We start from the raw sequence: 25,064 nt of genomic DNA on the forward strand, positions 1-25,064 counted from the left end.
ATTCTCCATTATTGGTGACATGTATAAAGTCTGTTATTCTCCATCAGTGGTGACGTGTATGAAGTATGTTATTCTTCACCATTGGTGAAGTGTATAAAGTCTGTTATTCTCCATCATTGGTGAGAAGTATAAAGTCTGTTATTCTCCATTGTTGGTGAAGTGTATAAAGTCTGTTATTCTCCATTATTGGTGACATGTATGAGGTCTGTTATTCTCCATTATTGGTGACATGTATGAAGTCTGTTATTCTCCATTATTGGTGAAGTGTATGAAGTCTATTATTCTCCATTATTGGTGACGTGTATAAAGTCTGTTATTCTCCATTATTGGTGACATGTATCAAGTCTGTTATTCTTCATTATTGGTGACCCGTATAAAGTCTGTTATTCTCTATTATTGTTGACAGGTATAAAGTCTGTTATTCTCCATTATTGGTGAAGTGTATAAAGTATGTTATTCTTCATTGTTGGTGAAGTGTATAAAGTCTGTTATTCTCTATTATTGGTGACGTGCATAAAGTCTGTTATTCTCCATTATTGGTGACATGTATAAAGTCTGTTGTTCTCCTTTATTGGTGAAGTGTATAAAGTCGGTTATCCTCCATTATTGGTGACATGTATAAGGTCTGTTATTCTCCATTATTGGTGAAGTGGATTAAGTCTGTTATTCTCCATTATTGGTGAAGTGTATAAAGTCTGTTATTCTCTATTATTGGTGAAGTGTATGAAGTCTGTTATTATCCACTATTGGTGAAGTGTATAAAATCTGTTATTCTCCATAATTGGTGACATGTATGAAGTCTGTTCTTCTCCATTATTGGTGAAGTGTATAAAGTCTGTTATTCTCCATTATTGGTGAAGTGTATAAAGTCTGTTATTCTCCATTTTTGGTGGACGTGTATAAAGTCTGTTATTCTCCATTATTGGTGATGAGTATAAAGTCTGTTATTCTCTATTATTGGTGACGTGTATAAAGTGTGTTTTTCTCCATTATTGGTGACGTCTATGAAGCCTGTTATTTTCCATTATTGATGATGTGTATAAAGTATGTTATTCTTCATTATTGGTAAAGTGTATAAAGTCTGTGATTCTCCATTACTGGTGAAGATTATAAAGTCTGTTATTCTCCATTATTGGTTACATGTATAAAGTCTGTTGTTCTCTATTATTGGTGACGTGTATAAAGTGTGTTATTCTCCTTTATTGGTGACATGTATAAGGTCTGTTATTCTCCATTATTGGTGACGTGTATAAAATCTGTTATTCTCCATTTTTGGTGACCTGTATAAAGTCTGTTATTCTCTATTATTGGTGACATATATAAAGTCTGTTATTCTCCATTATTGGTGAAGTGTATAAAGTCTGCGATTCTCCATTACTGGTGAAGTGTATAAAGTCTGTTATTCTCCATTATTGGTGAAGTGTATAAAGTCTGTTATTCTCTATTATTGGTGACGTGTATAAAGTGTGTTATTCTCCTTTATTGGTGACGTGTATGAAGTCTGTTATTCTCCATTATTGGTGAAGTGTATAAAGTCTGTCATTTTCCATTATTGGTGACGTCTATGAAGTCTGTTATTTTCCATTATTGATGATGTGTATAAAGAATGTTATTCTTCATTATTTGTGAAGTGTATAAAGTCTGTTATTCTCCATTGTTGGTGACGTGTATAAGGTCTGTTATTCTCCATTATTGGTGACATGTATAAAGTCTGTTATTCTCCATCAGTGGTGACGTGTATGAAGTATGTTATTCTTCACCATTGGTGAAGTGTATAAAGTCTGTTATTCTCCATTATTGGTGAGAAGTATAAAGTCTGTAATTTTCCATTGTTGGTGAAGTGTATATAGTCTGTTATTTTCCATTATTGGTGACATGTATGAGGTCTGTTAATCTCCATTATTGGTGACATGTATAAAGTCTGTTATTCTCCATTATTGGTGACAAGTATAAAGTCTGTTATTTTCCATTATTGGTGAAGTGTATAAAGTCTTTCATTCTCCATTATTATTGAAGTGTATAACGTCTGTTATTCTCCATTATTGGTGACGTGTATGAAGTCTGTTATTCTCCATTATTGGTGAAGTGTATGAAGTCTATTATTCTCCATTATTGGCGACGTGTATAAAGTCTGTTATTCTCCATTATCTGTGACATGTATCAAGTCTGTTATTCTCTATTATTGGTGACCTGTATAAAGTCTGTTATTCTCCATCAGTGGTGACGTGTATGAAGTATGTTATTCTTCACCATTGGTGAAGTGTATAAAGTCTGTTATTCTCCATCATTGGTGAGAAGTATAAAGTCTGTTATTCTCCATTGTTGGGGAAGTGTATAAAGTCTGTTATTCTCCATTATTGGTGACATGTATGAGGTCTGTTATTCTCCATTATTGGTGACGTCTATGAAATCGTTTATTTTCCATTATTGATGACGTGTATAAAGTATGTTATTCTTCATTATTTGTGAAGTGTATAAAGTCTGTTATTCTCCATTGTTGGTGACGTGTATAAGGTCTGTTATTCTCCATTATTGGTGACATGTATAAAGTCTGTTATTCTCCATCAGTGGTGACGTGTATGAAGTATGTTATTCTTCACCATTGGTGAAGTGTATAAAGTCTGTTATTCTCCATCATTGGTGAGAAGTATAAAGTCTGTTATTCTCCATTGTTGGTGAAGTGTATAAAGTCTGTTATTCTCCATTATTGGTGACATGTATGAGGTCTGTTATTCTCCATTATTGGTGACATGTATAAAGTCTGTTATTCTCCACTATTGGTGACAAGTATAGTCTTTTATTCTCCATTATTATTGAAGTGTATAAAGTCTGTTATTCTCCATTATTGGTGACATGTATGAAGTCTGTTATTCTCCATTATTGGTGAAATGTATGAAGTCTATTATTCTCCATTATTGGTGACGTGTATAAAGTCTGTTATTCTCCATTATTGGTGACATGTATCAAGTCTGTTATTCTTCATTATTGGTGACCCGTATAAAGTCTGTTATTCTCTATTATTGTTGACAGGTATAAAGTCTGTTATTCTCCATTATTGGTGAAGTGTATAAAGTATGTTATTCTTCATTGTTGGTGAAGTGTATAAAGTCTGTTATTCTCTATTATTGGTGACGTGCATAAAGTCTGTTATTCTCCATTATTGGTGCCACGTATAAAGTCTGTTGTTCTCCTTTATTGGTGAAGTGTATGAAGTCGGTTATCCTCCATTATTGGTGACATGTATAAGGTCTGTTATTCTCCATTATTGGTGAAGTGGATTAAGTCTGTTATTCTCCATTATTGGTGAAGTGTATAAAGTCTGTTATTCTCTATTATTGGTGAAGTGTATGAAGTCTGTTATTATCCACTATTGGTGAAGTGTATAAAATCTGTTATTCTCCATTATTGGTGACATGTATGAAGTCTGTTATTCTCCATTATTGGTGAAGTGTATAAAGTCTGTTATTCTCCATTATTGGTGAAGTGTATAAAGTCTGTTATTCTCCATTTTTGGTGACGTGTATAAAGTCTGTTATTCTCCATTATTGGTGATGAGTATAAAGTCTGTTATTCTCTATTATTGGTGACGTGTATAAAGTGTGTTTTTCTCCATTATTGGTGACGTCTATGAAGCCTGTTATTTTCCATTATTGATGACGTGTATAAAGTATGTTATTCTTCATTATTGGTAAAGTGTATAAAGTCTGTGATTCTCCATTACTGGTGAAGATTATAAAGTCTGTTATTCTCCATTATTGGTTACATGTATAAAGTCTGTTGTTCTCTATTATTGGTGACGTGTATAAAGTGTGTTATTCTCCTTTATTGGTGACATGTATAAGGTCTGTTATTCTCCATTATTGGTGACGTGTATAAAATCTGTTCTTCTCCATATTTGGTGACCTGTATAAAGTCTGTTATTCTCTATTATTGGTGACATATATAAAGTCTGTTATTCTCCATTATTGGTGAAGTGTATAAAGTCTGCGATTCTCCATTACTGGTGAAGTGTATAAAATCTGTTATTCTCCATTATTGGTGAAGTGTATAAAGTCTGTTATTCTCTATTATTGGTGACGTGTATAAAGTGTGTTATTCTCCTTTATTGGTGACGTGTATGAAGTCTGTTATTCTCCATTATTGGTGAAGTGTATAAAGTCTGTTATTCTCTATTATTGGCGACGTGTATAAAGTCTGTTTTTCTTCATTATTGGTGACATGTATAAAGTCTGTTATTCTTCATTTATGGTGACAAGTATAAAGTCTGTTATTCTCAATTATTGGTGAAGTGTATAAAGTCTGTTAGTCTCCGTTATTATTGAAGTGTATAAAGTCTGTTTTTCTCCATTATTGGTGACAGGTATAAAGTCTGTTATTCTCCATTATTGTTGACGTGTATAAGGTCTGTTATTCTCCTTTATTGGTGAAGTGTATCACGTCTGTTATTCTCCATTTTTATTGAAGTGTATAAAGTCTGTTATTCTCCATTATTGGTGTTGTGTATGAAGTCTGTTATTCTCCATTATTGGTGAAGTGTATGAAGTCTATTATTCTCCATTATTGGTGACGTGTATAAAGTCTGTTATTCTCCATTATTGGGACATGTATCAAGTCTGTTATTCTCCATTATTGGTGACCTGTATAAAGTCTGTTATTCTCTATTATTGGTGACGTGTATAAGGTTTGTTATTCTCCATTATTGGTGACATGTATAAAGTCTGTTATTCTCCATCAGTGGTGACGTGTATGAAGTATGTTATTCTTCACTATTGGTGAAGTGTATAAAGTCTGTTATTCTCCATTATTGGTGAGAAGTATAAAGTCTGTTATTCTCCCTTGTTGGTGAAGTGTATGAAGTCTGTTATTCTCCTTTATTGGTGACATGTATGAGGTCTGTTATTCTCCTTTATTGGTGACATGTATAAAGTCTGTTATTCTCCATTATTGGTGAAGTGTATAAAGTCTTTTACTCTCCATTATTATTGAAGTGTATAAAGTCTGTTATTCTCCATTATTGGTGACGTGTATGAAGTCTGTTATTCTCCATTATTGGTGAAGTGTATGAAGTCTATTATTTTCCATTATTGGTGACGTGTATAAAGTCTGTTATTCTCCATTATTGGTGACATTTATCAAGTCTGTTATTCTCCATTATTGGTGACCTGTATAAAGTCTGTTATTTTCCATTATTGGTGACGTGTATAAAGTCTGTTATTCTCCATTATTGGTGACATGTATGAGGTCTGTCATTCTTCATTATTGGTGAAGTGTATAAAGTCTGTTATTATCCATTATTGGTGCAGTGTATAAAATCTGTTATTCTCCATTATCGGTGACATGTATGAAGTCTGTTATTCTCCATTATTGGTGAAGTATATAGAGTCTGTTATTCTCCATTATTGGTGAAGTGTATAAAGTCTGTTATTCTCCATTATTGGTGACCTGTATAAAGTCTGTTATTCTCTATTTTTGGTGACATGTATAAAGTCTGTTATTCTCCATTATTGGTGACAGGTATAAAGTCTGTTATTCTCCATTATTGGTGAAGTGGATTAAGTCTGTTATTCTCCATTATTGGAGAAGTGTATAGAGTCTGTTATTCTCCATTATTGGTGAAGTATATAGAGTCAGTTATTCTCCATTATTGGTGAAGTGTATAAAGTCTGTTATTCCCCATTATTGGTGACCTGTATAAAGTCTGTTATTCTCTATTATTGGTGACATGTATAAAGTCTGTTATTCTCCATTATTGGTGACAGGTATAAAGTCTGTTATTCTCCATTAATGGTAAAGTGTATAAAGTCTGTGATTCTCCATTACTGGTGAAGTTTATAAAGTCTGTTGTTCTCCATTATTGGTGACATGTATAAAGTCTGTTGTTCTCCGTTATTGGTGAAGTGGATTAAGTCTGTTATTCTCCATTATTGGAGAAGTGTATAGAGTCTGTTATTCTCCATTATTGGTGAAGTGTATGAAGTCTGTTATTATCCATTATTGGTGAAGTGTATAAAATATGTTATTCTCCATTATTGGTGACATGTATGAAGTCTGTTATTCTCCATTATTGGTGAAGTGTATAAAGTCTGTCATTTTCCATTATTGGTGACGTCTATGAAGTCTGTTATTTTCCATTATTGATGATGTGTATAAAGAATGTTATTCTTCATTATTTGTGAAGTGTATAAAGTCTGTTATTCTCCATTATTGGTGACGTGTATAAGGTCTGTTATTCTCCATTATTGGTGACATGTCTAAAGTCTGTTATTCTCCATCAGTGGTGACGTGTATGAAGTATGTTATTCTTCACCATTGGTGAAGTGTATAAAGTCTGTTATTCTCCATTATTGGTGAGAAGTATAAAGTCTGTTATTTTCCATTGTTGGTGAAGTGTATATAGTCTGTTATTTTCCATTATTGGTGACATGTATGAGGTCTGTTATTCTCCATTATTGGTGACATGTATAAAGTCTGTTATTCTCCATTATTGGTGACAAGTATAAAGTCTGTTATTCTCCATTATTGGTGAAGTGTTTAAAGTCTTTCATTCTCCATTATTATTGAAGTGTATAACGTCTGTTATTCTCCATTATTGGTGACGTGTATGAAGTCTGTTATTCTCCATTATTGGTGAAGTGTATGAAGTCTATTATTCTCCATTATTGGCGACGTGTATAAAGTCTGTTATTCTCCATTATTGGTGACATGTATCAAGTCTGTTATTCTCCATTATTGGTGACCTGTATAAAGTCTGTTATTCTCCATCAGTGGTGACGTGTATGAAGTATGTTATTCTTCACCATTGGTGAAGTGTATAAAGTCTGTTATTCTCCATCATTGGTGAGAAGTATAAAGTCTGTTATTCTCCATTGTTGGTGAAGTGTATAAAGTCTGTTATTCTCCATTATTGGTGACATGTATGAGGTCTGTTATTCTCCATTATTGGTGACGTCTATGAAATCTGTTATTTTCCATTATTGATGACGTGTATAAAGTATGTTATTCTTCATTATTTGTGAAGTGTATAAAGTCTGTTATTCTCCATTGTTGGTGATGTGTATAAGGTCTGTTATTCTCCATTATTGGTGACATGTATAAAGTCTGTTATTCTCCATCAGTGGTGACGTGTATGAAGTATGTTATTCTTCACCATTGGTGAAGTGTATAAAGTCTGTTATTCTCCATCATTGGTGAGAAGTATAAAGTCTGTTATTCTCCATTGTTGGTGAAGTGTATAAAGTCTGTTATTCTCCATTATTGGTGACATGTATGAGGTCTGTTATTCTCCATTATTGGTGACATGTATGAAGTCTGTTATTCTCCACTATTGGTGACAAGTATAAAGTCTGTTAATCTCCATTATTGGTGAAGTGTATAAAGTCTTTTATTCTCCATTATTATTGAAGTGTATAAAGTCTGTTATTCTCCATTATTGGTGACATGTATGAAGTCTGTTAATCTCCTTTATTGGTGAAGTGTATGAAGTCTATTATTCTCCATTATTGGTGACGTGTATAAAGTCTGTTATTCTCCATTATTGGTGACATGTATCAAGTCTGTTATTCTTCATTATTGGTGACCCGTATAAAGTCTGTTATTCTCTATTATTGGTGACGTGCATAAAGTCTGTTATTCTCCATTATTGGTGACATGTATAAAGTCTGTTGTTCTCCTTTATTGGTGAAGTGTATAAAGTCGGTTATCCTCCATTATTGGTGACATGTATAAGGTCTGTTATTCTCCATTATTGGTGAAGTGGATTAAGTCTGTTATTCTCCATTATTGGTGAAGTGTATAAAGTCTGTTATTCTCTATTATTGGTGAAGTGTATGAAGTCTGTTATTATCCACTATTGGTGAAGTGTATAAAATCTGTTATTCTCCATTATTGGTGACATGTATGAAGTCTGTTATTCTCCATTATTGGTGAAGTGTATAAAGTCTGTTATTCTCCATTATTGGTGAAGTTTATAAAGTCTGTTATTCTCCATTTTTGGTGGACGTGTATAAAGTCTGTTATTCTCCATTATTGGTGATGAGTATAAAGTCTGTTATTCTCTATTATTGGTGACGTGTATAAAGTGTGTTTTTCTCCATTATTGGTGACGTCTATGCAGCCTGTTATTTTCCATTATTGATGACGTGTATAAAGTATGTTATTCTTCATTATTGGTAAAGTGTATGAAGTCTGTGATTCTCCATTACTGGTGAAGATTATAAAGTCTGTTATTCTCCATTATTGGTTACATGTATAAAGTCTGTTGTTCTCTATTATTGGTGACGTGTATAAAGTGTGTTATTCTCCTTTATTGGTGACATGTATAAGGTCTGTTATTCTCCATGATTGGTGACGTGTATAAAATCTGTTATTCTCCATTTTTGGTGACCTGTATAAAGTCTGTTATTCTCTATTATTGGTGACATATATAAAGTCTGTTATTCTCCATTATTGGTGAAGTGTATAAAGTCTGCGATTCTCCATTACTGGTGAAGTGTATAAAGTCTGTTATTCTCCATTATTGGTGAAGTGTATAAAGTCTGTTATTCTCTATTATTGGTGACGTGTATAAAGTGTGTTATTCTCCTTTATTGGTGACGTGTATGAAGTGTGTTATTCTCCATTATTGGTGAAGTGTATAAAGTCTGTCATTTTCCATTATTGGTGACGTCTATGAAGTCTGTTATTTTCCATTATTGATGATGTGTATAAAGAATGTTATTCTTCATTATTTGTGAAGTGTATAAAGTCTGTTATTCTCCATTATTGGTGACATGTATAAAGTCTGTTATTCTCCATCAGTGGTGACGTGTATGAAGTATGTTATTCTTCACCATTGGTGAAGTGTATAAAGTCTGTTATTCTCCATTATTGGTGAGAAGTATAAAGTCTGTTATTTTCCATTGTTGGTGAAGTGTATATAGTCTGTTATTTTCCATTATTGGTGACATGTATGAGGTCTGTTATTCTCCATTATTGGTGACATGTATAAAGTCTGTTATTCTCCATTATTGGTGAAGTGTATAAAGTCTTTCATTCTCCATTATTATTGAAGTGTATAACGTCTGTTATTCTCCATTATTGGTGACGTGTATGAAGTCTGTTATTCTCCATTATTGGTGAAGTGTATGAAGTCTATTATTCTCCATTATTGGCGACGTGTATAAAGTCTGTTATTCTCCATTATTGGTGACATGTATCAAGTCTGTTATTCTCCATTATTGGTGACCTGTATAAAGTCTGTTATTCTCCATCAGTGGTGACGTGTATGAAGTATGTTATTCTTCACCATTGGTGAAGTGTATAAAGTCTGTTATTCTCCATCATTGGTGAGAAGTATAAAGTCTGTTATTCTCCATTGTTGGTGAAGTGTATAAAGTCTGTTATTCTCCATTATTGGTGACATGTATGAGGTCTGTTATTCTCCATTATTGGTGACGTCTATGAAATCTGTTATTTTCCATTATTTATGACGTGTATAAAGTATGTTATTCTTCATTATTTGTGAAGTGTATAAAGTCTGTTATTCTCCATTGTTGGTGACGTGTATAAGGTCTGTTATTCTCCATTATTCTTGACATGTATAAAGTCTGTTATTCTCCATCAGTGGTGACGTGTATGAAGTATGTTATTCTTCACCATTGGTGAAGTGTATAAAGTCTGTTATTCTCCATCATTGGTGAGAAGTATAAAGTCTGTTATTCTCCATTGTTGGTGAAGTGTATAAAGTCTGTTATTCTCCATTATTGGTGACATGTATGAGGTCTGTTATTCTCCATTATTGGTGACATGTATAAAGTCTGTTATTCTCCACTATTGGTGACAAGTATGAAGTCTGTTATTCTCCATTATTGGTGAAGTGTATAAAGTCTTTTATTCTCCATTATTATTGAAGTGTATAAAGTCTGTTATTCTCCATTATTGGTGACATGTATGAAGTCTGTTGTTCTCCATTATTGGTGAAGTGTATGAAGTCTATTATTCTCCATTATTGGTGACGTGTATAAAGTCTGTTATTCTCCATTATTGGTGACATGTATCAAGTCTGTTATTCTTCATTATTGGTGACCCGTATAAAGTCTGTTATTCTCTATTATTGTTGACAGGTATAAAGTCTGTTATTCTCCATTATTGGTGAAGTGTATAAAGTATGTTATTCTTCATTGTTGGTGAAGTGTATAAAGTCTGTTATTCTCTATTATTGGTGACGTGCATAAAGTCTGTTATTCTCCATTATTGGTGACATGTATAAAGTCTGTTGTTCTCCTTTATTGGTGAAGTGTATAAAGTCGGTTATCCTCCATTATTGGTGACATGTATAAGGTCTGTTATTCTCCATTATTGGTGAAGTGGATTAAGTCTGTTATTCTCCATTATTGGTGAAGTGTATAAAGTCTGTTATTCTCTATTATTGGTGAAGTGTATGAAGTCTGTTATTATCCACTATTGGTGAAGTGTATAAAATCTGTTATTCTCCATTATTGGTGACATGTATGAAGTCTGTTATTCTCCATTATTGGTGAAGTGTATAAAGTCTGTTATTCTCCATTATTGGTGAAGTGTATAAAGTCTGTTATTCTCCATTTTTGGTGACGTGTATAAAGTCTGTTATTCTCCATTATTGGTGATGAGTATAAAGTCTGTTATTCTCTATTATTGGTGACGTGTATAAAGTGTGTTTTTCTCCATTATTGGTGACGTCTATGAAGCCTATTATTTTCCATTATTGATGACGTGTATAAAGTATGTTATTCTTCATTATTGGTAAAGTGTATAAAGTCTGTGATTCTCCATTACTGGTGAAGATTATAAAGTCTGTTATTCTCCATTATTGGTTACATGTATAAAGTCTGTTGTTCTCTATTATTGGTGACGTGTATAAAGTGTGTTATTCTCCTTTATTGGTGACATGTATAAGGTCTGTTATTCTCCATTATTGGTGACGTGTATAAAATCTGTTATTCTCCATTTTTGGTGACCTGTATAAAGTCTGTTATTCTCTATTATTGGTGACATATATAAAGTCTGTTATTCTCCATTATTGGTGAAGTGTATAAAGTCTGCGATTCTCCATTACTGGTGAAGTGTATAAAATCTGTTATTCTCCATTATTGGTGAAGTGTATAAAGTCTGTTATTCTCTATTATTGGTGACGTGTATAAAGTGTGTTATTCTCCTTTATTGGTGACGTGTATGAAGTCTGTTATTCTCCATTATTGGTGAAGTGTATAAAGTCTGTTATTCTCCATTATTGGCGACGTGTATAAAGTCTGTTTTTCTTCATTATTGGTGACATGTATAAAGTCTGTTATTCTCCATCAGTGCTGACGTGTATAAAGTATGTTATTCTTCACCATTGGTGAAGTGTATAAAGTCTGTTATTCTCCATTATTGGTGACAGGTATAAAGTCTGTTATTCTCCATTATTGTTGACGTGTATAAGGTCTGTTATTCTCCTTTATTGGTGAAGTGTATCACGTCTGTTATTCTCCATTTTTATTGAAGTGTATAAAGTCTGTTATTCTCCATTATTGGTGTTGTGTATGAAGTCTGTTATTCTCCATTATTGGTGAAGTGTATGAAGTCTATTATTCTCCATTATTGGTGACGTGTATAAAGTCTGTTATTCTCCATTATTGGGGACATGTATCAAGTCTGTTATTCTCCATTATTGGTGACCTGTATAAAGTCTGTTATTCTCTATTATTGGTGACGTGTATAAGGTTTGTTATTCTCCATTATTGGTGACATGTATAAAGTCTGTTATTCTCCATCAGTGGTGACGTGTATGAAGTATGTTATTCTTCACCATTGGTGAAGTGTATAAAGTCTGTTATTCTCCATTATTGGTGAGAAGTATAAAGTCTGTTATTCTCCCTTGTTGGTGAAGTGTATGAAGTCTGTTATTCTCCTTTATTGGTGACATGTATGAGGTCTGTTATTCTCCTTTATTGGTGACATGTATAAAGTCTGTTATTCTCCATTATTGGTGAAGTGTATAAAGTCTTTTATTCTCCATTATTATTGAAGTGTATAAAGTCTGTTATTCTCCATTATTGGTGACGTGTATGAAGTCTGTTATGCTCCATTATTGGTGAAGTGTATGAAGTCTATTATTTTCCATTATTGGTGACGTGTATAAAGTCTTGTATTCTCCATTATTGGTGACATTTATCAAGTCTGTTATTCTCCATTATTGGTGACCTGTATAAAGTCTGTTATTTTCCATTATTGGTGACGTGTATAAAGTCTGTTATTCTCCATTATTGGTGACATGTATGAGGTCTGTCATTCTTCATTATTGGTGAAGTGTATAAAGTCTGTTATTATCCATTATTGGTGAAGTGTATAAAATCCGTTATTCTCCATTATCGGTGACATGTATGAAGTCTGTTATTCTCCATTATTGGTGAAGTATATAGAGTCTGTTATTCTCTATTATTGGTGACATGTATAAAGTCTGTTATTCTCCATTATTGGTGACAGGTATAAAGTCTGTTATTCTCCATTATTGGTAAAGTGTATAAAGTCTGTGATTCTCCATTACTGGTGAAGTTTATAAAGTCTGTTGTTCTCAATTATTGGTGACATGTATAAAGTCTGTTGTTCTCCATTATTGGTGAAGTGGATTAAGTCTGTTATTCTCCATTATTGGAGAAGTGTATAGAGTCTGTTATTCTCCATTATTGGTGAAGTGTATGAAGTCTGTTATTATCCATTATTGGTGAAGTGTATAAAATATGTTATTCTCCATTATTGGTGACATGTATGAAGTCTGTTATTCTCCATTATTGGTGAAGTGTATAAGGTCTGTCATTTTCCATTATTGGTGACGTCTATGAAGTCTGTTATTTTCCATTATTGATGATGTGTATAAAGAATGTTATTCTTCATTATTTGTGAAGTGTATAAAGTCTGTTATTCTCCATTATTGGTGACGTGTATAAGGTCTGTTATTCTCCATTATTGGTGACATGTATAAAGTCTGTTATTCTCCATCAGTGGTGACGTGTATGAAGTATGTTATTCTTCACCATTGGTGAAGTGTATAAAGTCTGTTATTCTCCATTATTGGTGAGAAGTATAAAGTCTGTTATTTTCCATTGTTGGTGAAGTGTATATAGACTGTTATTTTCCATTATTGGTGACATGTATGAGGTCTGTTATTCTCCATTATTGGTGACATGTATAAAGTCTGTTATTCTCCATTATTGGTGACAAGTATAAAGTCTGTTATTCTCCATTATTGGTGAAGTGTATAAAGTCTTTCATTCTCCATTATTATTGAAGTGTATAACGTCTGTTATTTTCCATTATTGGTGACGTGTATGAAGTCTGTTATTCTCCATTATTGGTGACGTGTATAAGGTCTGTTATTCTCCATTATTCTTGACATGTATAAAGTCTGTTATTCTCCATCAGTGGTGACGTGTATGAAGTATGTTATTCTTCACCATTGGTGAAGTGTATAAAGTCTGTTATTCTCCATCATTGGTGAGAAGTATAAAGTCTGTTATTCTCCATTGTTGGTGAAGTGTATAAAGTCTGTTATTCTCCATTATTGGTGACATGTATGAGGTCTGTTATTCTCCATTATTGGTGACATGTATAAAGTCTGTTATTCTCCACTATTGGTGACAAGTATGAAGTCTGTTATTCTCCATTATTGGTGAAGTGTATAAAGTCTTTTATTCTCCATTATTATTGAAGTGTATAAAGTCTGTTATTCTCCATTATTGGTGACATGTATGAAGTCTGTTGTTCTCCATTATTGGTGACCCGTATAAAGTCTGTTATTCTCTATTATTGTTGACAGGTATAAAGTCTGTTATTCTCCATTATTGGTGAAGTGTATAAAGTATGTTATTCTTCATTGTTGGTGAAGTGTATAAAGTCTGTTATTCTCTATTATTGGTGACGTGCATAAAGTCTGTTATTCTCCATTATTGGTGACATGTATAAAGTCTGTTGTTCTCCTTTATTGGTGAAGTGTATAAAGTCGGTTATCCTCCATTATTGGTGACATGTATAAGGTCTGTTATTCTCCATTATTGGTGAAGTGGATTAAGTCTGTTATTCTCCATTATTGGTGAAGTGTATAAAGTCTGTTATTCTCTATTATTGGTGAAGTGTATGAAGTCTGTTATTATCCACTATTGGTGAAGTGTATAAAATCTGTTATTCTCCATTATTGGTGACATGTATGAAGTCTGTTATTCTCCATTATTGGTGAAGTGTATAAAGTCTGTTATTCTCCATTATTGGTGAAGTGTATAAAGTCTGTTATTCTCCATTTTTGGTGACGTGTATAAAGTCTGTTATTCTCCATTATTGGTGATGAGTATAAAGTCTGTTATTCTCTATTATTGGTGACGTGTATAAAGTGTGTTTTTCTCCATTATTGGTGACGTCTATGAAGCCTATTATTTTCCATTATTGATGACGTGTATAAAGTATGTTATTCTTCATTATTGGTAAAGTGTATAAAGTCTGTGATTCTCCATTACTGGTGAAGATTATAAAGTCTGTTATTCTCCATTATTGGTTACATGTATAAAGTCTGTTGTTCTCTATTATTGGTGACGTGTATAAAGTGTGTTATTCTCCTTTATTGGTGACATGTATAAGGTCTGTTATTCTCCATTATTGGTGACGTGTATAAAATCTGTTATTCTCCATTTTTGGTGACCTGTATAAAGTCTGTTATTCTCTATTATTGGTGACATATATAAAGTCTGTTATTCTCCATTATTGGTGAAGTGTATAAAGTCTGCGATTCTCCATTACTGGTGAAGTGTATAAAATCTGTTATTCTCCATTATTGGTGAAGTGTATAAAGTCTGTTATTCTCTATTATTGGTGACGTGTATAAAGTGTGTTATTCTCCTTTATTGGTGACGTGTATGAAGTCTGTTATTCTCCATTATTGGTGAAGTGTATAAAGTCTGTTATTCTCCATTATTGGCGACGTGTATAAAGTCTGTTTTTCTTCATTATTGGTGACATGTATAAAGTCTGTTATTCTCCATCAGTGCTGACGTGTATAAAGTATGTTATTCTTCACCATTGGTGAAGTGTATAAAGTCTGTTATTCTCCATTATTGGTGACAGGTATAAAGTCTGTTATTCTCCATTATTGTTGACGTGTATAAGGTCTGTTATTCTCCTTTATTGGTGAAGTGTATCACGTCTGTTATTCTCCATTTTTATTGAAGTGTATAAAGTCTGTTATTCTCCATTATTGGTGTTGTGTATGAAGTCTGTTATTCTCCATTATTGGTGAAGTGTATGAAGTCTATTATTCTCCATTATTGGTGACGTGTATAAAGTCTGTTATTCTCCATTATTGGGGACATGTATCAAGTCTGTTATTCTCCATTATTGGTGACCTGTATAAAGTCTGTTATTCTCTATTATTGGTGACGTGTATAAGGTTTGTTATTCTCCATTATTGGTGACATGTATAAAGTCTGTTATTCTCCATCAGTGGTGACGTGTATGAAGTATGTTATTCTTCACCATTGGTGAAGTGTATAAAGTCTGTTATTCTCCATTATTGGTGAGAAGTATAAAGTCTGTTATTCTCCCTTGTTGGTGAAGTGTATGAAGTCTGTTATTCTCCTTTATTGGTGACATGTATGAGGTCTGTTATTCTCCTTTATTGGTGACATGTATAAAGTCTGTTATTCTCCATTATTGGTGAAGTGTATAAAGTCTTTTATTCTCCATTATTATTGAAGTGTATAAAGTCTGTTATTCTCCATTATTGGTGACGTGTATGAAGTCTGTTATGCTCCATTATTGGTGAAGTGTATGAAGTCTATTATTTTCCATTATTGGTGACGTGTATAAAGTCTTGTATTCTCCATTATTGGTGACATTTATCAAGTCTGTTATTCTCCATTATTGGTGACCTGTATAAAGTCTGTTATTTTCCATTATTGGTGACGTGTATAAAGTCTGTTATTCTCCATTATTGGTGACATGTATGAGGTCTGTCATTCTTCATTATTGGTGAAGTGTATAAAGTCTGTTATTATCCATTATTGGTGAAGTGTATAAAATCTGTTATTCTCCATTATCGGTGACATGTATGAAGTCTGTTATTCTCCATTATTGGTGAAGTATATAGAGTCTGTTATTCTCTATTATTGGTGACATGTATAAAGTCTGTTATTCTCCATTATTGGTGACAGGTATAAAGTCTGTTATTCTCCATTATTGGTAAAGTGTATAAAGTCTGTGATTCTCCATTACTGGTGAAGTTTATAAAGTCTGTTGTTCTCAATTATTGGTGACATGTATAAAGTCTGTTGTTCTCCATTATTGGTGAAGTGGATTAAGTCTGTTATTCTCCATTATTGGAGAAGTGTATAGAGTCTGTTATTCTCCATTATTGGTGAAGTGTATGAAGTCTGTTATTATCCATTATTGGTGAAGTGTATAAAATATGTTATTCTCCATTATTGGTGACATGTATGAAGTCTGTTATTCTCCATTATTGGTGAAGTGTATAAGGTCTGTCATTTTCCATTATTGGTGACGTCTATGAAGTCTGTTATTTTCCATTATTGATGATGTGTATAAAGAATGTTATTCTTCATTATTTGTGAAGTGTATAAAGTCTGTTATTCTCCATTATTGGTGACGTGTATAAGGTCTGTTATTCTCCATTATTGGTGACATGTATAAAGTCTGTTATTCTCCATCAGTGGTGACGTGTATGAAGTATGTTATTCTTCACCATTGGTGAAGTGTATAAAGTCTGTTATTCTCCATTATTGGTGAGAAGTATAAAGTCTGTTATTTTCCATTGTTGGTGAAGTGTATATAGACTGTTATTTTCCATTATTGGTGACATGTATGAGGTCTGTTATTCTCCATTATTGGTGACATGTATAAAGTCTGTTATTCTCCATTATTGGTGACAAGTATAAAGTCTGTTATTCTCCATTATTGGTGAAGTGTATAAAGTCTTTCATTCTCCATTATTATTGAAGTGTATAACGTCTGTTATTTTCCATTATTGGTGACGTGTATGAAGTCTGTTATTCTCCATTATTGGTGAAGTGTATGAAGTCTATTATTCTTCATTATTGGCGACGTGTATAAAGTCTGTTATTCTCCATTATTGGTGACATGTATCAAGTCTGTTATTCTCCATTATTGGTGACCTGTATAAAGTCTGTTATTCTCTATTTTTGGTGACAGGTATAAAGTCTGTTATTCTCCATTATTGATGAAGTGTATAAAGTCTGTGATTCTCCATTACTGGTGAAGTTTATAAAGTCTGTTATTCTCCATTATTGGTGACGTGTATAAGGTCTGTAATTCTCCATTATTAGTGACATGTATAAAGTCTGTTATTCTCCATCAGTGGTTACATGTATGAAGTATGTTATTCTTCACCATTGGTGAAGTGTATAAAGTCTGTTATTCTCCATTATTGGTGAGTAGTATAAAGTCTGTTATTATCCATTATTGGTGAAGTGTATAAAATATGTTATTCTCCATTATTGGTGACATGTATGAAGTCTGTTATTCTCCATTATTGGTGAAGTGTATAAAGTCTTTTATTTTCCATTATTGGTGACGTCTATGAAGTCTGTTATTTTCCATTATTGATGACGTGTATAAAGTATGTTATTCTTCATTATTTGTGAAGTGTATAAAGTCTGTTATTCTCCATTATTGGTGACGTGTATAAGGTCTGTAATTCTCCATTATTGGTGACATGTATAAAGTCTGTTATTCTCCATCAGTGGTGACATGTATGAAGTATGTTATTCTTCACCATTGCTGAAGTGTATAAAGTCTGTTATTCTCCATTATTGGTGAGTAGTATAAAGTCTGTTATTCTCCATTGTTGGTGAAGTGTATAAAGTCTGTTATTCTCCATTATTGCTGACATGTATGAGGTCTGTTATTCTCCATTATTGGTGACATGTATAAAGTCTGTTATTCTCCATTATTGGTGACGTGTATAAAGTCTGTTATTTTCCATTATTGGCGAAGTGTATAAAGTCTGTTATTCTCCATTATTATTGAAGTGTATAAAGTCTGTTGTTTTCCAATATTGGTGACGTGTATGAAGTCTGTTATTCTCCATTATTGGTGATGAGTATAAAGTCTGTTATTCTCTATTATTGCTGACATGTATAAAGTCTGTTATTTTCCATTATTGGTGACATGTATAAAGTCTGTTATTCTCCATTATTGGTGACGTGTATAAAGTCTGTTATTTTCCATTATTGGCGAAGTGTATAAAGTCTGTTATTCTCCATTATTATTGAAGTGTATAAAGTCTGTTGTTTTCCAATATTGGTGACGTGTATGAAGTCTGTTATTCTCCATTATTGGTGATGAGTATAAAGTCTGTTATTCTCTATTATTGGTGACGTGTATAAAGTGTGTTTTTCTCCATTATTGGTGACGTCTATGAAGCCGGTTATTTTCCATTATTGATGACGTGTATAAAGTATGTTATTCTTCATTGTTGGTGAAGTGTATAAAGTCTGTTATTCTCTATTATTGGTGACGTGTATAAAGTCTGTTATTCTCAATTATTGGTGACATGTATAAAGTCTGTTGTTCTCCTTTATTGGTGAAGTGTATAAAGTCGATTATCCTCCATTATTGGTGACAGGTATAAAGTCTGTTATTCTCCATTATTGATGAAGTGTATAAAGTCTGTGATTCTCCATTACTGGTGAAGTTTATAAAGTCTGTTATTCTCCATTATTGGTGACATGTATAAAGTCTGTTGTTCTCCATTATTGGTGAAGTGGATTAAGTCTGTTATTCTCCATTATTGGTGAAGTGTATAAAGTCTGTTATTCTCCATTATTGGTGAAGTGTATAAAGTCTGTTATTATCCATTATTGGTGAAGTGTATAAAATATGTTATTCTCCATTATTGGTGACATGTATGAAGTCTGTTATTCTCCATTATTGGTGAAGTGTATAAAGTCTTTTATTTTCCATTATTGGTAACATGTATAAAGTCTGTTATTCTCCATTAGTGGTGAAGTGTATAAAGTATGTTATTCTCCATCATTGGTGAAGTGTATAAAGTCTTTTATTCTCCATTATTGGTGAAGTGTATGAAGTCTGTTATTATCCATTATTGGTGAAGTTTATAAAGTATGTTATTTTCCATTATTGGTGACAAGTATAACATCTGTTATTCTCCATTATTGGTGAAGTGTATAAAGTCTTTTATTCTCCATTAATCGTGACGTGTATAAAGTCTGTTATTCTCTATTACTGGTGTTGTGTATAAGGGCTGTTATTCTCCATTATATGTGACGTGTATAAAGTCTGTTATTCTCCATTATTGGTGACATGTTTAAAGTCTGTTATTCTCCATTGTTGGTGACATGTATAAAGTCTGTTATTCTCCATTATTGGTGATGTGTATAAAGTATGTTATTCTCCATTGTTGGTGACGTGTATAAAGTCTGTTATCCTCCATTATTCGTGAAGTGTATAAAGTCTGTTATTCTTCGTTATTGGTGAAGTGTATAAAGTTTGTTAATCTCCATCATTGGTGAAGTGTATAAAGTCTTTTATTCTCCATTGTTGGTGACATGTATAAAGTCTGTTATTCTCCATTATTGGTGAAGTGTATAAAGTCTGTTATTCTCCATTTTTGGTGACGTGTATAAAGTCTGTTATTCTCCATTATTGGTGAAGTGTATAAAGTCTGTTATTCTTCATTATTGGTGAAGTGTATAAAGTCTGTTAATCTCCATCATTGGTGAAGTGTATCAAGTCTTTTATTCTCCATTATTGGTGAAGTGTATGAAGTCTGTTATTATCCATTATTGGTGATGTTTATAAATTCTGTTATTCTCCATTATTGGTGACGTGTATAACGTCTGTTATTCTTCATCATTGGTGAAGTGTATCAAGTCTTTTATTCTCCATTATTGGTGAAGTGTATAAAGTTTTTTTTTCTCCATTATTCGTGACGCGTATAAAGTCTGTTATTCTCCATTACTGGTGTTGTGTATAAAATCTGTTGTTCTCCATTATATGTGACATGTATCAAGTCTGTTATTCTCCATTATGGGTGACCTGTATAAAGTCTGTTATTCTCTATTTTTGGTGACAGGTATAAAGTCTGTTATTCTCCATTATTGATGAAGTGTATAAAGTCTGTGATTCTCCATTACTGGTGAAGTTTATAAAGTCTGTTATTCTCCATTATTGGTGACATGTATAAAGTCTGTTGTTCTCCATTATTGGTGAAGTGGATTAAGTCTGTTATTCTCCATTATTGGTGAAGTGTATAAAGTCTGTTATTCTCCATTATTGGTGAAGTGTATAAAGTCTGTTATTATCCATTATTGGTGAAGTGTATAAAATATGTTATTCTCCATTATTGGTGACATGTATGAAGTCTGTTATTCTCCATTATTGGTGAAGTGTATAAAGTCTTTTATTTTCCATTATTGGTAACATGTATAAAGTCTGTTATTCTCCATTAGTGGTGAAGTGTATAAAGTATGTTATTCTCCATCATTGGTGAAGTGTATAAAGTCTTTTATTCTCCATTATTGGTGAAGTGTATGAAGTCTGTTATTATCCATTATTGGTGAAGTTTATAAAGTATGTTATTTTCCATTATTGGTGACAAGTATAACATCTGTTATTCTCCATTGTTGGTGAAGTGTATAAAGTCTTTTATTCTCCATTAATCGTGACGTGTATAAAGTCTGTTATTCTCTATTACTGGTGTTGTGTATAAGGTCTGTTATTCTCCATTATATGTGACGTGTATAAAGTCTGTTATTCTCCATTATTGGTGACATGTTTAAAGTCTGTTATTCTCCATTGTTGGTGACATGTATAAAGTCTGTTATTCTCCATTATTGGTGATGTGTATAAAGTATGTTATTCTTCATTATTGGTGAAGTGTATAAAGTCGTTTATTCTCCATTATTTGTGACGTGTATAAAGTTTGTTATTCTCTATTACTGGTGTTGTGTATAAGGTCTGTTATTCTCCATTATATGTGACCTGTATAAAGTCTGTTATTCTCCATTATTGGTGACATGTATAAAGTCTGTTATTCTCCATTGTTGGTGACATGTATAAAGTATGTTATTCTCCATTGTTGGTGACGTGTATAACGTCTGTTATTCTCCATTATTGGTGAAGTGTATAAAGTCTGTTATTCTTCATTATTGGTGAAGTGTATAAAGTCTGTTAATCTCCATCATTGGTGAAGTGTATCAAGTCTTTTATTCTCCATTATTGGTGAAGTGTATGAAGTTTGTTATTATCCATTATTGGTGATGTTTATAAATTCTGTTATTCTCCATTATTGGTGACGTGTATAACGTCTGTTATTCTTCATTATTGGTGAAGTGTATAAAGTCGTTTATTCTCCATTATTCGTGACGTGTATAAAGTCTGTTATTCTCTATTACTGGTGTTGTGTATAAGGTCTGTTATTCTCCATTATATGTGACCTGTATAAAGTCTGTTATTCTCCATTATTGGTGACATGTATAAAGTCTGTTATTCTCCATTGTTGGTGACATGTATAAAGTCTGTTATTCTCCATTATTGGTGACGTGTATAAAGTATGTTATTCTCCATCATTGGTGACGTGTATAAAGTCTGTTATTCTCCATTATATGTAACGTGTATAAAGTCTGTTATTCTCCATTATTGGTGAAGTGTATCAAGTCTGTTATTCTCCACCATTGGTGAAGTGTATAAAAGCTTTAATTCTCCATTATTGGTGAAGTGTATGAAGTCTGTTATTATCCATTGTTGGTGAAGTTTATAAAGTCGGTTATTCTCCATTATTGGTGACGTGTACAATGACTGTTATTCTCCATTATTGGTGAAGTGTATAAAGTCTTTTATTCTCCATTATTCGTGACGCGTATAAAGTCTGTTATTCTCCATTACTGGTGTTGTGTATAAAATCTGTTGTTCTCCATTAGATGTGACGTGTATAAAGTCTGTTATTCTCCATCATTGGTGAAGTGTATAAAGTCTTTTATTAAACCTCTATTACTAGTAGTTAGTAACACAAGAGTTCTGTTATATTTTTTTCAGGTGGTAAACTGATGAGCTGCTGTACACTGTTGCACTATAGAACTGTCACATTTTCCTGTTTTCTTTAGTGCTCGCCGAGGAGGAATGTCAGTTATACGTAATCTTTCATGCCAAGTTCTATACCTGCACCATCTACAGTTATCGCCACCCGATAGATGGTGACAGTTTTGAAGGCAGTTCTGATCAGCAAGAGTATAAATTCATGAATTGCGAAATAATGATTCAGCTTGAGGTACGTTCTTAGAGTTCTTCCATTTTTCCTGACTAAATGTAATTTTAATTTTGTGTGTAAACATTAAAAAATAACTAGCATTGATAGAAAGCTATGAATTTTCTCTATTGTTCTATGGTATTTGATCAGTTGTAAAGTTCTATGATATCTGATATATTATAAGGTTCAATAGTATCTGATCTATTGTAAGGTTCTATGGTATTTGATGGGTCAAAAGACTGTATTTCCGCACAAGAAAATTTCTGCATGAATGTCTAACATTAGTTCATATCATGTGAACAACCTTGCTAGAGTTGCCTGCCTGCGGACAAGCAACTCAAACAACAAGCTTCACAAGATTCCTTTCATGATTTGAACTTGTCTAATATGTATTATCCCCTTGGTTACCAATCAGTTTTATGGAGTTTTCCTACAGTGGCATTCGGACATATCCATAAAAAATCAGATTTTAAACAAGGAATTAAATGCCAAGTGGGTACCAGCTTTATTTCTAGCAAAATAAAGAAATATAAATAAAAACATTAACTAATGGTTTAAGTAAAAAAATTTTATACATTTGGCTAACACCAAACCCTGAGATAAAATGCAAGATGAAAAATAAATTCTAGTAGATTAATAGCTTTTTAGATTGCCATTCAAAATACTAATAAATTCTAACTGCAAATCACCTTATTCAAAGTTTATTTTTGGAAAGATACATTTATCAGCTGCTTAATAATAAACTCAGAGTTAGTAAGTGCCTCTCGTAGTTGAAGTGAATGGATTATGTTACGGAAGGATAAGAATGTTTGTAAGCTAAGAAAGAATTTGTCTTGATGCTGATAGCTTATAGAAGATTTTAGCTTCTCAAGTGTTGCGTTCCGTTGCTCTGCAACTTGAGTGTTGTAGTTTTTAGATGGTCGTATGCATTTATATTATATCCACCACAGCATCCTGAAATCAGAATTAGTCAAGCATGATCAGCAATACAGATGCGTCTCTCAATGACGCAAATATTGTAATATAGCAAAAAATGTAATATAACAATATTACCAAATACTGTTATACTATTTATGATGACTATATTTATACGCCGCTTGCCAGTATGGTTGTGCCAGTGAAATCTATATACCAGAAACTTTGTCTCTCTGAAAAAGGCCGGATTTCGATTGAGAGCATACCTGGGTAATGCACAAGCATTGTTGTAGATGACAATCTTAGGTGCTAAAAATAAAAGAAATGTTCAAAACATGGCATTGCTTCATTATGAAAAAGTTGAATATCAATATAAAAAGACAACATGCAGGTGTATACTAATGTTAGATGTTTTGAACCATATTCTTGATATATATTACTGAATTTAAACTGTCGAAAGAGTTAGGGAAAGCAAATTAAAAAGATACTATGGAATCTTCAGTTGATTTACCTGCAAAGAGGTGTTCTGAATATATTTCTCCATTCCAATTATCTACAAGTGCATTGCAGACAATTGCCTGGCTCATTGCATATTTATTAGACCTCGTCTGCTCGCCGTAGGAGCAGCTCCATTACCTGGCTATTTTTTTTGTCAATAAAGATTTTGTGTAAAAACAATTAAATATAGAAGTGAAGGCGTTTAAACGTATTTAACAGTTTAAACAGGCTTTAGGTTTCTAAGATAGCGCTATTGGCAGGTGGAGTTGGCAGGTGAAGACAGAGTGTATCCTATTGTTGTTAGCTGTTACTGTTATTGTTATTAATATTAGCTATTATTGTGTATCCAGGATACTAACATAGCATATTTTTGGTACTACTATAGTGCATTCAAGTTACCATCAAACAATGTATAACATACTCTTAAATAATATTTATAAAATGTTACCAGAAAATATATAGATATGTGAATATGTAGAATGTACTGAATGAATCGTGTGTTGCAGATGAGGTACCAGCAGAGCATAGAGGTATGTCATTTTCTCGGACTGTTCGACAGAGTGCTCGACCGATCTGTTCACTGGCTGGTCATTTCTTCAATGGGCGATTGGGACGCCTTAGAGATTGCTCTCAGATATGAAGGTTTAGCGCCAGTAGGAGGAATGGCTGTCCCTCTTGACCAGAAGTGTGGGTTTTTATATTCACTCGTGTTTTAATGGTCTTACTTTCTTCTTTTTAGCTGAGGAAGCTTATCAAGAATGTTATGTAGATCAAGATCTTTTTATATCTATTGATCCTTTATTGTTGTATTTTCATAGATATGAGACAAGATGTACTCCAGCCTCGAGTTATGAAAGAAACCGAGTCGGATGGCTATGCAGGCAAAGTTTTCTGTTACCTTCCACTGCCTATGAAAAGTCGTCTTCCTGTGCACATTAACATTAACATCGCGAGCAAGTCTTGTATTGATAAGGCTTATTGTAGCTTCTGCGTCGACGACTGATGTGCAGATAAATCCATTGATCTTCACATCTATTGTGGCTCTTCTACAATCTTTTCTTGAGGCTTTGGTAACACCATTAACCTGTTCAGGTTATCTTCGCGAGGTTTGTATATCGTATGACTGCGAAAAGTATTCATTCCATGCCCTCAAGCATTCACGCTTTTCGTCAGTTGCTCCTGGTCGTGAGTATTTGGGTACGTAGGGTTTATATGATGGTGGTGCACTGCTTAAGTCTTCTAATGATAATTCGATTTCTAAGTTTTCCGGTGGTGCGGATGGATCATCATCGGACTATTTTTCAGATTCGTCTTCTCGTTCGGGCATGTCGGTTAGTTCCAGTGCCGTCTCCACATGTAAAGCGTTTAC

At 33.0% G+C, this 25,064-nt stretch overlaps 1 protein-coding gene across 1 annotated transcript in view; it reads left to right on the forward strand.

Moving 5' to 3' along the window:
• The window catches only part of LOC137410439 (sacsin-like), a 276,408-nt gene extending 251,638 nt beyond the window's left edge, over positions 1-24,770 (forward strand). Inside the window, exons 3-5 of the mRNA XM_068095856.1 lie at positions 22,140-22,303; positions 24,202-24,382; positions 24,514-24,770. Coding sequence (XP_067951957.1) covers positions 22,274-22,303; positions 24,202-24,382; positions 24,514-24,698 — 396 coding nt within the window. The 5' untranslated portion in view covers positions 22,140-22,273 and the 3' untranslated portion in view covers positions 24,699-24,770. The remainder of the gene's footprint in view (positions 1-22,139; positions 22,304-24,201; positions 24,383-24,513) is intronic.
• The last annotated feature ends 294 nt before the right edge of the window (positions 24,771-25,064 follow it).

This window comes from Watersipora subatra, unplaced genomic scaffold (genome assembly GCF_963576615.1).
Source record: "Watersipora subatra unplaced genomic scaffold, tzWatSuba1.1 SCAFFOLD_27, whole genome shotgun sequence".
NCBI classification, from domain to species: Eukaryota; Metazoa; Bryozoa; class Gymnolaemata; order Cheilostomatida; family Watersiporidae; genus Watersipora; species Watersipora subatra.